This window comes from Pan troglodytes, chromosome 20 (assembly GCF_028858775.2).
Source record: "Pan troglodytes isolate AG18354 chromosome 20, NHGRI_mPanTro3-v2.0_pri, whole genome shotgun sequence".
NCBI lineage: Eukaryota > Metazoa > Chordata > Mammalia > Primates > Hominidae > Pan > Pan troglodytes.
In genome coordinates, this window is record NC_072418.2 from 19,404,572 (window position 1) to 19,418,955 (window position 14,384).

A 14,384-nucleotide genomic window follows, 5' to 3' on the forward strand; every position below is an offset into this window, starting at 1 on the left:
GAGTCTGAGGTGGGTGGGTTACTTGAGCCCCGAGTTGGAGACCAGTCTGGGCAACATGGCAAAACCTCACCTTTATTTAAAAAAAAAAATTAAAATTAGTTGGGTGTGGTGGTGCACACCTGTAGTCCCAGCTACTCAGGAGGGTGAGGTGGGAGGATTGCGTCAGCCTAGGAGGCGGAGGTTGCAGTGAACCAAGATTGTACCACTGTACTTCAGTCTGGGTGACAGAGTGAGACCCCGTATCAAACAAACAAACAAAGAAACAACATAAACAGTTGGCCGGGTGCGGTGGCTCATGCCTGTAATCCCAGCACTTTGGAAGGCTGAGGCAGATGGATCACGAGGTCAGGAGTTCAAGACCAGCCTGGCCAAAATAGTGAAACTCCGTCTCTACTAAAATTACAAAAATTAGCTGGGCATGGTGGTGCACACCTGTAGTCCCAGCTACTCGGGAGGCTGAGGCAGGAGAATCACTTGAACCCGGGAGGCAGCGGTTGTGGTGAGCTGAGATCGCACCACTGCACTCCAGCCTGGCAGCAGAGCAAGACTCTGTCTAAAAAAAAAAAAAACAGTCGATGAACACATATTTTGCATGTTCTATCTATCATATCCTGTTTTCTTACAATCAAGTAAGCTAGAGAAAAGAAAATGTTATTACAAAAATCACAAGGAAGAGAAAATATGTTTGCTGTTGATTAAACATAAGTGGATCATCAGTCACAAAGGTCTTCATCCTCATCATCTTCACCTTGAGTAGGAAGAGGAGGGGTTGGTCTTGCTGTCTCAGGGGTGGCAGAGGCAGAAGAAACTTGACCTGTGTAGTTCAAGCCCATGTTCTTCAATGGCCAACACTGTGTCATGTAACTTCCACCTCTGTCTAGTTCCAAGATATTTTCTTTTTCTTTCTTTTTTTTTTTTTTGAGATGGAGTCTTGCTCTATTGTCCAGGCTGGAGTGTAGTGGTGCGATCTCGGCTCACTCCAACCTCTGCTTCCCAGGTTCAAGCAATTCTCCTGCCTCAGCCTCCGAAGTTGCTGGGATTACAGGCATGCGCCACCTCGCCTGGCTAATTTTTGTATTTTTAGTAGAGACGGGGTTTCCTCATGTTGCTCAGGCTGGTCTCGAACTCCTGACCTCCTGATCGGCCCGCCTTGGCCTCCCAAAGTGCTGGGATTACAGGTATGAGCACCTGCGCCCGGCTGACATTTTCTTTTCATTTATTTATTTATTTATTTAATTTTTTTTGAGACAAGGTCTTACTCTGTTGCCCAGGCTGGAGTGCAGTGGCACGATCACGGCTCAGTGTGGCCTCCAGCTCCTGGGCTCAAGCAATCCTCCCACCTCAGCCTTCCCAGTAGCTGGGACCGCAGTCACACGCCATCACAGGTGGCTAACTTATTTTTTGTAGAGACGGGGTTTTGCCGTTTTGCCCAGGCTGGTCTCGAACTCCTGAGCTCAAGCGATCGTCCAGCCTCTGCCTCCCAAAGTGCTGAGATTACAGGCATGAACTACACCTGGCCCTCCAAGACATTTTCATCACCTCAAAAGCAGCTCTACCCATTAAACACTCCCCATCTCCCCTCTCCCAGCGCAGGCAACCATCAATCTGCTTTCTGTCTCTATTAATTTGCCTGTTCTGGACATTTCATGTCAATGGAATCTCACACTACATGGCCTTTTGTGTCTGGCTTCTCTCACTTGGCATCATGTTTTTGAGGTTCATCCACATTTTAACACCTGTGAGTACTTCATCCATTTCAATGGCCGAATAGTATCCCATTGTGTGGAAGGACCATATTTTGTTTATCCATTCATCTGTTGATGGATGTTTGTTTTGATTTGTTTTGTTTTTGAGACGGAGTCTCGCTCTGTTGCACAGGCTGAAGTGCAGTGACATGATCTTGGCTCACTGCAACCTTTGCCTCCCGGGTTCAAGGGATTCTCCTGTCTTAGCCTCTTGAGTAGTTGGGATTACAGGCGTGCGGCATCACGCTGGGCTAATTTTTGTATTTTTAGTAGTGACGAGATTTCACCATGTTGGCCAGGCTGGTCTCGAACTCCTGACCTCAGGCGATCTGCCCACCTTGGCCTCCCAAAGTGCTGGGATTACAGGCGTGAGACCCCATGTCCAGCCCATTGATGGATGTTTGGATTGTTTCTGTCTTTTGGCTATTGTGAATGGTGCTGTTACAAGCTAGGGTGTATTAATATTTGCTGGAGTCTCTGTTTTCAGGTATTTTCAGCAGATACCTGGGAGTGGAATTGCTGGGCGCGATAGTAACTCCATGTTTCACTTATTGAGGATGACAGCATTGTTTTACAGAGTGACTGCTCCTCACGTGGGACCTCTGTGTTGCCTACCCTGAGGGGTCTTTGATTAATAATGGCTAAATCGGGCCGGGCACAGTGGCTCACGCCTGTAATCCCAGCACTTTGGGAGGCCGAGGTTGAATTGCTTGAGCTCAGTAGTTGGAGACCAGCTTGGGCAACATAGTAAGACCCCATCTCTACAAAAAATACAAAAATTAGCCAGGTGTGCTAGTGCATGCCTGTAATCCCAGCTACTTGGGAGGCTGAGGTGGAAGGATCGCTTGAGCCTAGGAGGCGGAGGTTGCAGTGAGCTAAGATCGTGCCACTCCACTCCAGCCTGGGTGACAGAGTGAGACCCTGTCTCAATAATAATAAGAAGAAGAATAAGAGTAATGGCTTAATTAGTGTAACTCTGGGTGCAGTCCCTGGACCAGCAAGCCTTGGCTTGTTGCAAATGCAAACTCCGGGGCCCCACTCAGATCTTCTGAATCACTTCTGGAGGTGGGGTTCAGCCATGTGGGTCTTTTCGAGCCCCCCAGGTCGGACTCTGGTGCACGTTAATCTTGAGAACCAATGCACATCCCCCAACGACAGGTCTCCCAGCAACCCCATTTAGGTCAGCTGCTGACCCAATAATGACCACACTTCCTTCCCACCTTCCCCACTTTGGCAGTCATTGAGTGGGAGATAGAGCGGAGCCTGCTGAGCTCAGAGGACCGGGAACAGGGAGCCACCGTCTTCCTTCGAGAGATCCAAGACCTCCACAAACACATCCTTGAAGACTGCGCCCTTAGGATGGTGGACCGGCTCGTGGATGGCTGCCTGGACACTGATGCCCAGAACCTTCTCAGCAGCCTCAAAAGTCACATCACTGACATGCACCCCGGGGTCCTCAAGACCCACTGCCTGCCGTGGAGCCGCGACTTGGTGAACCCCAAGAACAAGACTCACGCCCGCTACCTGAAGGAGCTGGGTGAGCAGTTTGTGGTGAGGGCCAATCACCAGGTCCTCACACGCCTCCGTGAGCTGGATACGGCCGGACAGGAGTTGGCGTGGCTCTACCAAGAGATCCGCCACCACCTTTGGCAGAGCTCGGAGGTCATTCAGACCTTCTGTGGACGCCAGGAACTCCTGGCCCGGCTTGGGCAGCAGCTCAGGCACGATGACAGCAAGCAGCACACCCCCCTGGTACTCTTTGGGCCCCCAGGCATCGGAAAGACAGCCCTGATGTGCAAGCTGGCTGAGCAGATGCCAAGGCTGCTGGGCCACAAGACAGTGACCGTCCTGCGGCTGCTGGGGACGTCACAAATGAGCTCAGATGCCCGTGGCCTGCTGAAGAGCATCTGCTTCCAGGTGTGCCTGGCCTATGGGCTGCCCTTGCCCCCTGCCCAGGTTCTGGACGCCCACACCAGGGTGGTCCAGTTTTTCCATACCCTCCTCCACACTGTCTCTTGCAGAAACTTCGAGTCTCTCGTGCTCCTGCTGGATGCTATGGATGACCTGGACTCTGTCCGCCATGCTCGGAGGGTTCCCTGGCTGCCTCTCAACTGCCCCCCGAGGGTGCACCTCATCCTCTCAGCTTGCTCGGGGGCACTGGGGGTTTTGGACACCTTGCAGCGGGTGCTCCTGGACCCGGAGGCCTACTGGGAGGTGAAGCCCCTTTCCGGAAACCAAGGCCAGCAGATGATCCAACTCCTGCTGGCGGCTGCAAGGAGGACGCTGAGCCCGGTGCACACAGATTTGCTCTGGGCCAGCCTCCCAGAGTGTGGGAACCCAGGGCGGCTGAGGCTGGCGTTTGAGGAAGCCCGGAAATGGGCCTCTTTCACCGTGCCTGTCCCGCTGGCCACCACCGCAGAGGAAGCCACGCACCAACTCTGCACCCGCCTGGAGCAGACACACGGGCAGCTCCTCGTGGCCCACGTGCTGGGCTACATTGTGTCTTCCCGGTAAGTCTCTGTGTTTTGAAACTCTTATTTATTTATTTATGTTTTTTTTTTTTTATTTTTAGAGATGGAGGTCTGGCTGTGTCACCCAGGCTGGAGTGCAGTGGTGTGATCATAGCTCACTGCGGTCTCCAACTCCCAGGCTCAAGTGATCCTCACGCCTCACCTGCTGAGTAGCTGGGACTACGGGCGTGCACCACTGTGCCCAGCAAAATATACTTTTTTTATTTTTATTTTTATTTTTAGAGATAGGGGTCTGGCTCTGTCACCCAGGCTGGAGTGCAGTGGCATGATCATAGCTCACTGCAGTCTCCAACTCCCAGGCTCAAGTGATCCTCCCATCTCAGCCTGCTGAGTAGGGTAGCTGGGACTACAGGCATGCACCACTGTGCCCAGCTAAATACAGTTTTTGTTTGTCAACTATACCTCAAAAGCTGGGAAAATAAATACACACATGTAAAAGAAAGAAAGGACTGCCTACATGGTTGCTTAGCCTAGTAAAAGTCTCGGAGCTATAAATTGCAATAAACTAGGCCAGGCGCGGTGGCTCACACCTGTAATTCCAGCACTTTGGGAGGCCGAGGCGGGCGGATCACCCAAGGTTGGGAGTTGGAGACCAGCCTGACAAAACATGGAGAAACTCTGTCTCCACTAAAAATACAAAAAATTAGCCAGGCGTGGTGGTGCGTGCCTGTAATCCCAGCTACTTGGGAGGCTGAGGTAGGAGAATCACTTGAATCCGGGAGGTGGAGGTTGCCGTGAGCTGAGATCATGCCATTGCACTCCAGCCTGGGCAACAAGAGCAAAACTCGATCTCAAAAAAAAAAAAAAAAAAAAATTGCAATAAACTTGGGTCATGATAGTCTGGGGCCATTGCTCAGAGATGCCAGCCAGGTATGGATGAGGAGTCAAAAGTAACAGGCATATATTGCTTTTTGGATATAGCAAGAAAAAGAAAGAAAGAGGGAAGAAAGGCAGACAGGAAGGAAGGAGACAGAAAGGAAGAGTGAAAGAAGGAAAGGAAGGAAGGAGAGAGAAAGAAAGAGGAAGGAAGGAAGGAAGGAAGGAAGGAAGGAAGGAAGGAAGGAAGGAAAGAGGCCTGGCGTGGTGGCTCCAAGGCAGATGGATCACTTGAAGTCAGGAGTTTGAGACCAGTCTGGTCAACATGGTGAAACCTCATCTCAACTAAGAATACAAAAATTAGCCCGGCATGGTGGCGGTCACCTGTAGTCCCAGCTGCTTGGGAGGCTGAGGCAGGAGAATCACTTGAACCCGGGAGGCGGAGGTTGCAGTGAGCTGAGATAGTGCCACTGTGCTCCAGCCTGGGCGACAAAGGAAGACTCCATCTCAAAAAGAAAGAGAAAGAGAAGGAAGGAAGGAAGGAAGGAAGATAGTAAGAAAGAAAAAAAAAAAGAAGGAAAGAAGAGATAAAGGAAAGAAAGAAAGAGAAAGAGAGAAAAAGGGAAAGAAGGAAAGAGGAAAGAAGAAAGGAAGGAAAGAAAAGGAGAAGGGAAGAAGAAGAAGAAAAAGTGAAAGGAAGGAGGGAAGGAAGGAAGGAAGCAAAAGCAAAAATAACAAGCAGCAGAGAGGAAGGGGTTAATCAGAAGCACCCAAGCAGCCACACTCCCTCCTCTGAGTTTGTCCTCTGCCAATTGGCAGAGACACCAAGGAACAAAACTTTGCCTTTACTGCAACTGGCCAACAGCAAACACTCAAAACCATCATCCAAAATGCTGGACGACATAGTTTTGCCTCTTCTCAGTTTTAGGGGGATTTTTTTTTTTCTCAGCCTGTGCCATTTCAGACCTTTGTCGGTTACCACAAATTCATCTAGAGGGTGGTGGTCACCCCAACGAGGAGGTCTTTCTGCTTGTTTCTTTGCCAGAAATAGAAACACATTCATACTAGTGTAGGAAATAAGAGAATATGCTGGGTGCAGTAGCTCACTCCTGTAATGCCAGAGTTTTGGGAGGCTGAGGTGGGAGGATCACTTGAATTCAGGAGTTTGAGACCAGCCTAGACAACAGAGTGAGGCCCCTGTCTGTACAATAATTTTTTTTAATTAGCTGAGCATGGTGGTGCATGCCTATAGACCTAGCTACTCAGGAGGTTGACATGGGAGGATCACTTGAGCACAGGAGTTGAAGACTGCAGTAAGCCATAATTGTGCCACTGGGCTTCCTTCCAATGAAGAGTTAGGGAAATTCAGGTCAGTCTTATAGCTGACTCCAGGGGATATATCCCAGATTTCCCGACTGGCTTACACTCTATAAGAGTATAAATACAGCGTGGTGTGGTGGCTCACACCCGTAATCCCAGCACTTTGGGAGGCCAAGGTGGGAGAATTACTTGAGCCCAGGAGTTCAAGACCAGCCTGGGCAACAAAGTGAGAGCCCCTGCCTCAGTGAAAAGTAAAAATATTAGCTGGGCGTGGTGGCTCACACCTGTAGTCCCAGCTACTCGGGAGGCTGAGGCAGGAGGATTCGTTGAGCCAGGAGGTCATGGCTGCAGTGAGCTGTGATCGTGCCACTGCACTCCAGTCTGGGCAACAGAGCAAGACCCTGTCTCCAAAAACAGTGCAAATAACAACTGGGGCATGTTCCAGAATAGAGGGGTGGCCCATTGGGCCATTCTGTTGAAGTTGACTTGGAGGAAGTGAGTTGTCATGGAAACTGTCATAAAAATCAGAGCAGCTTCTCCTTCCTTCTCCCTCTGGGGTCCTCTCTGCACATCAACTCCTCTTGTAGACTCTTCCTTCAGCCTCTCTGGAATTTCAGCTTGCCTTGAGCCACAGTTGGCATCAGGAGCCCATATTTCTGTGACCAGGTGCCATCTTACTGACTTTTTCTTTGGGTCCTAATTCCAAAGTACAGGGAGACAGAAATCAAATGGCCTACTTGGTCCCATATCTGGTCCAATTAGTAAAGCCAGATCTCTCACAGGAGTGGCAGGGGAAGTGGTTTATAAAGCATGATGATAAGGTGGATGATTTTGGTTGCTCCAGTTCCATGAAAATATGTTATGCTTACACATCAGATCCATGTGGCAGGATGGTGAGAGCTTTGCTCTTGGAGCAGACCTGAGATCCTTCTAGGCTAGAGGTCGTCACCTCAGGATAGTTCTCCACGCCCCCCCATCCCCCCACAGGGGACACTAGACAGTGTGTCTGGAAGCATTTTTGGTTGTCATGACTGAGCAGGGTGGTGCTCCTGGTGTCTTTGCTGAGTGGAGTCCAGGGATGCTGTTTAACACCCTACAGTGCAAAGGATTGTCCTACTTTAGAGAATGATCCAGCCCCAGATGTTGATAGTGCAGAGAGTAAGAAACCTTGCCTTAGCCTGAGAGGCCCTATCCATTCATCCATCCATCAATCCCTCCCTCCCTCCCTCCATCATCTCTATCATCCATCCATCCATCCATCCATCCATCCATCCATTCATCATCTCGACCTTTCATCCATCCATTGTCTCTATCTTCCATCCATCTATCCATCATCTCAATCCTCCATCCTTCCATCCATTCTCTGTAAATTCCATCTATCCTTCCATCCATCATCTCTATCTTCCTTTTATCCATCATCTCTATCTTCCATCTATCCATCCATCCATCCATCCATCTATCCATCCATCCATCCATCCATCCACCCATCATCTCGATCTTCCTTCCATCCATCATCTCTATCATCCATCCATCTATTCATCTATCTATGCATCATCTTGACCTTTCATCCATCCATCCATCATCTCTATCTTCCATCATCTATCCATCATCTCGATCTTCCATCCTTCCGTCCATTCTCTCTAAATCCATCTATCCGTCCATCCATCATCTCCATCTTCCATCCATCTATCCATCATCTCTATATTCCATCCATCCATCCACCCATCATGTCTATCTTCCATCCATCCATCCACCCATTGTTTCTATCTTCCTTCCATCCATCATCTCTATCATCCATCCACCCATCATCTCTATCTTCCATCCATCTATCCATCCGTCTATCTGCCCATCATTTCTATCTTCCTCCCATCCATCATCTCTATTTTCCATCCATCCATCCATCCATCCATCATCTCTATCTTCCATTCATCTATCCATCATCTCGATCTTCCATCCTTCCACCCATTCTCTCTAAAGTCCATCTATCCTTCCATCCATCATCTGTCTTCCTTTTATCCATCATCTCTATCTTCCATCCATCCATCCATCCATCCACTCTATTCTTCCTTCCACCCATCATCTCTATCTTCCATCCATCCATCATCTCTAGCATCCATCCATCCATCCATCCATCCATCCATCCATCCATCATCTCTATCTTCCTTCCATCCATCATCTCTATAGCCATCCATCCATCCACCCACCTATCATCTCTACCATCCATCCATCCATCCATCCATCCACACATCATCTCTATCTTCCCTGCATCCATCATCTCTATCTTCCATCCATCCATCCATTCATCCACCCATCCGTCATATCTATCTATCTATATCTATCTCTATATATCTCCATCATCTCTATCTTCCATCCATCCATCATCTCTAGCATCCATCCATCCATCCATCCATTCATCCATCCATCATCTCTATCTTCCTTCCATCCATCATCTCTATAGCCATCCATCCATCCACCCACCTATCATCTCTATCATCCATCCATCCATCCATCCACACATCATCTCTATCTTCCCTGCATCCATCATCTATCTTCCATCCATCCATCCATTCATCCACCCATCCGTCATATCTATCTATCTATGTCTATCTCTATATATCTATATATTTCTCTATGTCCCATCAATAAATATGTATAGTCTCAATCTCTATCACTTCTAGTAATCTATCCTTGTATCTCTCTACCATCTGTCTATACCTATCTAACTCTATATCTATCCCACATCTACAAATACATCATTTTAATCTATCCACCTATTTAAATGATCTATTTATCTATCATCTCTATTTCTATCCATCTATTCATTTATAATCAATCAATAAATCTCTATATCTATCTCTCTATTTCTCATCTATATCGATCCTGTCTATCATTAATATCTCTCTCTCTCTTTTTATGGGGGGGACAGGGTCTCACTCTCTTGACCCAGACTGGAGTGCACTGAAGCGATCACAGCTCACCGCAGTCTTGACTTCTTGGGCTCAAGCGATCCTCCCATCTCAGCCCCCTCTGAGTAGCTGAGACTACAGGTGCATGCCACCACACCCAGTTATTTATTTCTTCTTTTTTTTCTTTGAGACAGAGTCTCACTCTGTTGCTTAGCCTGGAATGCAGTGGTGCAATCTCAGCTCACTGCAACCTCCGCCTCCTAGGTTCAAATGATTCTCATGTCTCAGCCTCTCAAGTAGCTGGGATTACAGGCGTGCACCACCATGCCTGGCTAATTTTTGTATCTTTAGTAGAGACAGGGTTTTGCCATATTGGCCAGGCTGGTCTCGAACTCCTGGCCTCAAATGATCTGCCACCTTGGCCTCCCAAAGTGCTAGGATTACAGGAATGAGCCACCACATCCAGCCTTATTTATTTATTTATTTATTTATTTAGTAGAGATGGGGTCTCAGTATGTTGCCCAGGCTGCTCTCAAACTCCTGGGCTCAAGCGATCCTCCCACCTTGGCCTCCCAAAGTGCTGGGATTACAGGCGTGAGCCACCATACCTGGCCTATAATCTATCTCTGTATATACAGTTGGCTCTTGAACAGACTGGGAGTTAGGGGAACCAACTGTCTCCCAACGTACCTCAGAATTGATGTATAACTTTTGACTCCCCTAAAACTTAAATACTAATAGCCTACTGTTGACCAGAAGCCTTACCAGTAACATAAATGGTCGACGAACATGTATTTCATATGTTCTATGTATTACAGACTGTATTCCTACAACAAAACAGGTAGAGAAAAGAAAATGATAGTAAGAAAATCATAAAGGGGGGCTGGGCACGGTGGCTCATGCTTTTAATTCCAGCTACTTGGGAGGCTGAGTACGAGAATTGCTTGAACCTGGGAGGCGGAGGTTGCAGTGAGCCTAGATCACGCCATTGCACTTGAGCCTGGGTGACAGAGCAAGACTCTGTCTCAAAAAAATAGAAAATAATAAGGAAGAAAAATACATGTACTATTCATGAAGTGGAAGTGGATATCACAAAGGTCTTCATCCTTTTCATCTTCACATTGAGGAAGATGAGGAAGAGGAGGAAGAGGGGAGGAGGAGAAGGGGACTTGGTCTTGCTGTCTCAGAGACAGCACAGGCGGAAGAAAATCCACATATAAGTGGACTCATGCAGTTCAAACCTGTGTTCTTCAAGGGTCAACTATATGTCTATCTGCCTATTTATATCTATTTATCTATCATCTATCTATTTATCTTTATGTTTATCTATCTCTGTATCTATTGCTCTATCTCTTATTTATCTCTCCATATAATCTGTCTATCTACAATCTATATGACTATCTATACATCTGCCTGTTTATTTTTCATGCTACCAGCATCTAGTGGGTCGAGGCTTGGGTGGAGGCTGCTACACATCCTACAATAGGGGTCCCCATCCCCCAGTACTGGTACTGCTCCGTGGCCTGTTAGGAACCAGGCTGCACAGCAGGAGGTGAGCAGTGGGCGAACAAGTGAAGCTTCATCTGTATCTACAGCCACTTCTTGCTGCTCCTCATCACTCCCATTACCACCTGAGCTCCCCCTCTTGTCAGGTCAGCAGCATCATTAGATTCTCATAAGAGCACAAACCTTGTTGGGAACTGCGCATATGAGGGATCTAGGTTGCTTGAACCTTATGAGAATCTAATGCCTGATGACCTGTCACTGTCTTCCATCACCCCCAGATGGGACTGTCTAGTTTCAGGAAAACAAGCTCAGGGCTCCCACTGATTCTACATGATGGGGAGTTGTAGAATTATTTCGTTATATATTGCAATGTAATAATAATAGAAATAAAGTGTGCAAGTGTGATGCACTTGATCATCCCAAAACCATCACCCCCACCCTGGTCCATGGGAAAAAAATTGTCTTCCAAGAGACCGGTCCCTGGTGCCAGAAAGACTGGGGACTGCTGCCCTACAACACACAGGACGGTCCCCACCCTAAAAAATGATCTGACCCCAAACATCAACCGTGCGAGCCCAAGAAACGCTGCACTCAGCATGCCCTGTGCCCTCTGGGAGCCTCACTTCCTCCTCTGCATGGAGGGGCTGGTTGGGAGAGCATCCATCCTCCAAGGCTACTGGAAGGACCAATGAGATCATACTCGCCAGAATAAGAGTTCAGAAAAAGAGGAACTAGTGCATTTTCTTCTTAGCCCTCAATAGTTTTGCTTTTGGCAGATGAGGAAACTGAGGCAAAGACAAGGTACATTCCTCACCAAGGTCTCCCAGCTAGGATCAAACGCAAGCCTGATGACCATGCACAGCCCTATTTTGCAATTCAGGCTAGGTGGGTCCTCTGGGAATGCCAAGTGTGGTGCCCGCTCTGGGGTTCGCATTGCTTAGGGGATGTCTTCAGGGATGAAGATAGGCTCTCAACCTAGCGGTTCACCCATGACCAGGGGCACATCTCCTAGGCTCTCTCTGATACCATATCATAGAATTTTGCAGGCCAGGTGCAGTGGCTCACGCCTAATCCCAACACTTTGGGAGGCTGAGGCAGGCGGATCACCTGAGATCAGGAGTTGAACAGCAGCCTGGCCAACATAGTGAAACCCCATCTCTACTAAAAATACAAAAATTAGCCAGGCGTGGTGGTGCACACCTGTAGTCCCAGCTACATGGGAGGCTGAGGCAGGAGAATCGCTTGAAGCCGGGAGGCAGAGATTGCAGTGAGCTGAGATGGCGCCACTGAACTCCAACCTAGGCAACAGAGTGAGACTCTGTCTCAAAAAAAAAAAAAAAAAAAAAAAAGAATTTTGCAAAGAGTACAGTGTTGGGTATGACATTATTACCAATATGGTAACTACAAGCCACAAAAACTATGGAACACTTGAAAGGCGCTTCACACAACTCAGAAACTGAATTTAAAACTTTGAAAGATGGTTCATGCAACCAAGAAACCGAATTTTGAATTTAATTAATTTTTAACCAGTTTAACTTTATTTGTATTTATTTGTTCATGTATTTATGTATTTATTTTAGAGACAGGGTCTCACTCTTTTGCCCAGTCTGAAGTGCAGTGATGTAATCACAGCTCACTGCGCCTCAACCTCCTGGGCTCAAGTGATCCTCCCACCTCAGCCTCTAGAGTAGCAGGGACTACAGGTGTGCGCCCCTATGCCCAGCTAATTTTTAAATTTTTTTGTAGAGATGGGGTCTCCCTGTGTTGCCTAGGCTGGTCTTGAGCTCTGGCCTCAAGCAGTCCTCCTGCCTCAGCCTCCCAAAGTGCAGGGATGACAGGTGTGAGCCACCACGCCCAGCCCAATTATCCTAATTTAAAGACACGCCTTGGTGGGCCAGGGTGGAGTGGGGTGGGTGCAGTTGGTTTCTGCATTATTTTCCTTGAGTTACCACTTCCTTCCCTCCCTATAGTGTCTGTCTCAGACCCCTTTGAGGTTGAGGAGCGGGCCATTTATGGTTCTGTAGGTGTGCATGCAGAGGAAAAGATTGGCATTTTGGGAGACCGAGGCAGGTGGATCACGAGGTCAGGAGTTGGAGACCAGCTTGACTAACATGGTGAAACCCCGTCTCTACTAAAAATGCGAAAATTAGCCAGGCGTGGTGGCGCCTGTAGTCCCAGCTACTCAGGAGACTGAGGCAGGAGAATCGCTTGAACCCGGGAGGCGGAGGTTGCAGTGAGCCGAGATTGCACCACTGCACTCCAACCTGGGCGACAGAGTGAAACTCTGTCTCAAAAAAAAAAAAAAAAAAAAAATCGGAAAAGGTCTTCCTTGGTGGGTATTGCCCTAACCGTGCTTGGTACCTTGTGGGCGCTGTCCAAATGCTGATCCCAAGTGAAGTGCTGGACACCGCGCGGGTGGCTGTATCCTTCCCTCTCTTGGATTCTGCATCCTCCAAATGCAGAAGACATGAGATGTGCCTCAAAGCCCCACTGGTCCTCTCTTCAGACACGGTCTCTCGGAGGCGGAGCTGAAGGATGTTTTGTCCTTGGACGACGAGGTCCTGCAGGATGTGTACCGGGACTGGACCCCACCCAGCAAGGAGCTGCTGCGCTTCCCGCCCCTGCTGTGGGTGCGGCTTCGTCGGGATCTGGGATACTACTTGGCCCGGCGGCCCGTGGACGGCTTCACCCTCCTGGCCATTGCCCACAGGTAGGCCCAGGCAGCAGTGGCAGCGACACTGTCTGGGTGGGACCCCAAGAATGAGGACTCACTGGCCGGGGGTCTTCTCAGTATCAGATCCTTCACTCACCATTCCCAGGGAATCAAGTCCAGTTAGAACTCTGACACAATTCACCTATTTTAAAAATTGAGTTGAGGCTGGAAGCAGTGGCTCATGCCTATAATCCCAGCACTTTGTGGGGCCAGGGCGGGAGGATTGCTGGAGGCCAGGAGTTGGAGATCAGCCTGGGCAACGTAGCGAGGCCCCATCTCTACAAAAAAAATAAGAAAATTAGCTAGGTGTGTTAGCACTTTGGGAGGCTGAGGTGGCGGATCACCTGAGGTCAGGAGTTTGAGACCAGTCTGACCAACATGGTGAAACCCTGTCTCTATTAAAAATACAAAAATTAGCCAGACGCGGTGGCACGTGCCTGTAATCCCAGCTGCTCGGGAGGCTGAGGCTGGAGAATCACTTGAACCTGGGAGGCAGAGTGGCAGTGAGCCAAGATCGCACCACTGTACTCCAGCCTGGCAACAGAGCGAGACTCCATTTCCAAAAAAAAAAAAAAAAAAAGAAAATTAGCTGGGTGTGATGGTACACACTTGTGGTCCCAGCTACTTGGGAGGCTGAGGTGGGAGGATCACTTGAGCCCAGGAGTTTGAGGCCACACTGAGCCGTGACTGTACCACTGCACTCCAGTCTGGGTGACAGAGTGAGATCCTGTTTCAAACTAAACTAAACTAGACTAAACTAAACTAAACTAGGTGAAGTTCATGAAACATAAAATTCACCATTTTATTTTATTTTATTTATTTTATTTTATTTTATTTTATTTTCTGT

General features: G+C 48.4%; 1 protein-coding gene across 11 annotated transcripts in view; it reads left to right on the forward strand.

The window, feature by feature from the left end:
• NWD1 (NACHT and WD repeat domain containing 1) overlaps nt 1-14,384 on the forward strand; it is a 99,018-nt gene that overhangs the window by 26,842 nt on the left and 57,792 nt on the right. For all 11 annotated transcript variants that reach the window (XM_016935409.3, XM_024351186.2, XM_024351187.2 and 8 more), the window contains 2 exons: nt 2,983-4,255; nt 13,331-13,534. In XM_016935409.3, the coding sequence (XP_016790898.3) occupies nt 2,983-4,255; nt 13,331-13,534 (1,477 nt within the window). The remainder of the gene's footprint in view (nt 1-2,982; nt 4,256-13,330; nt 13,535-14,384) is intronic.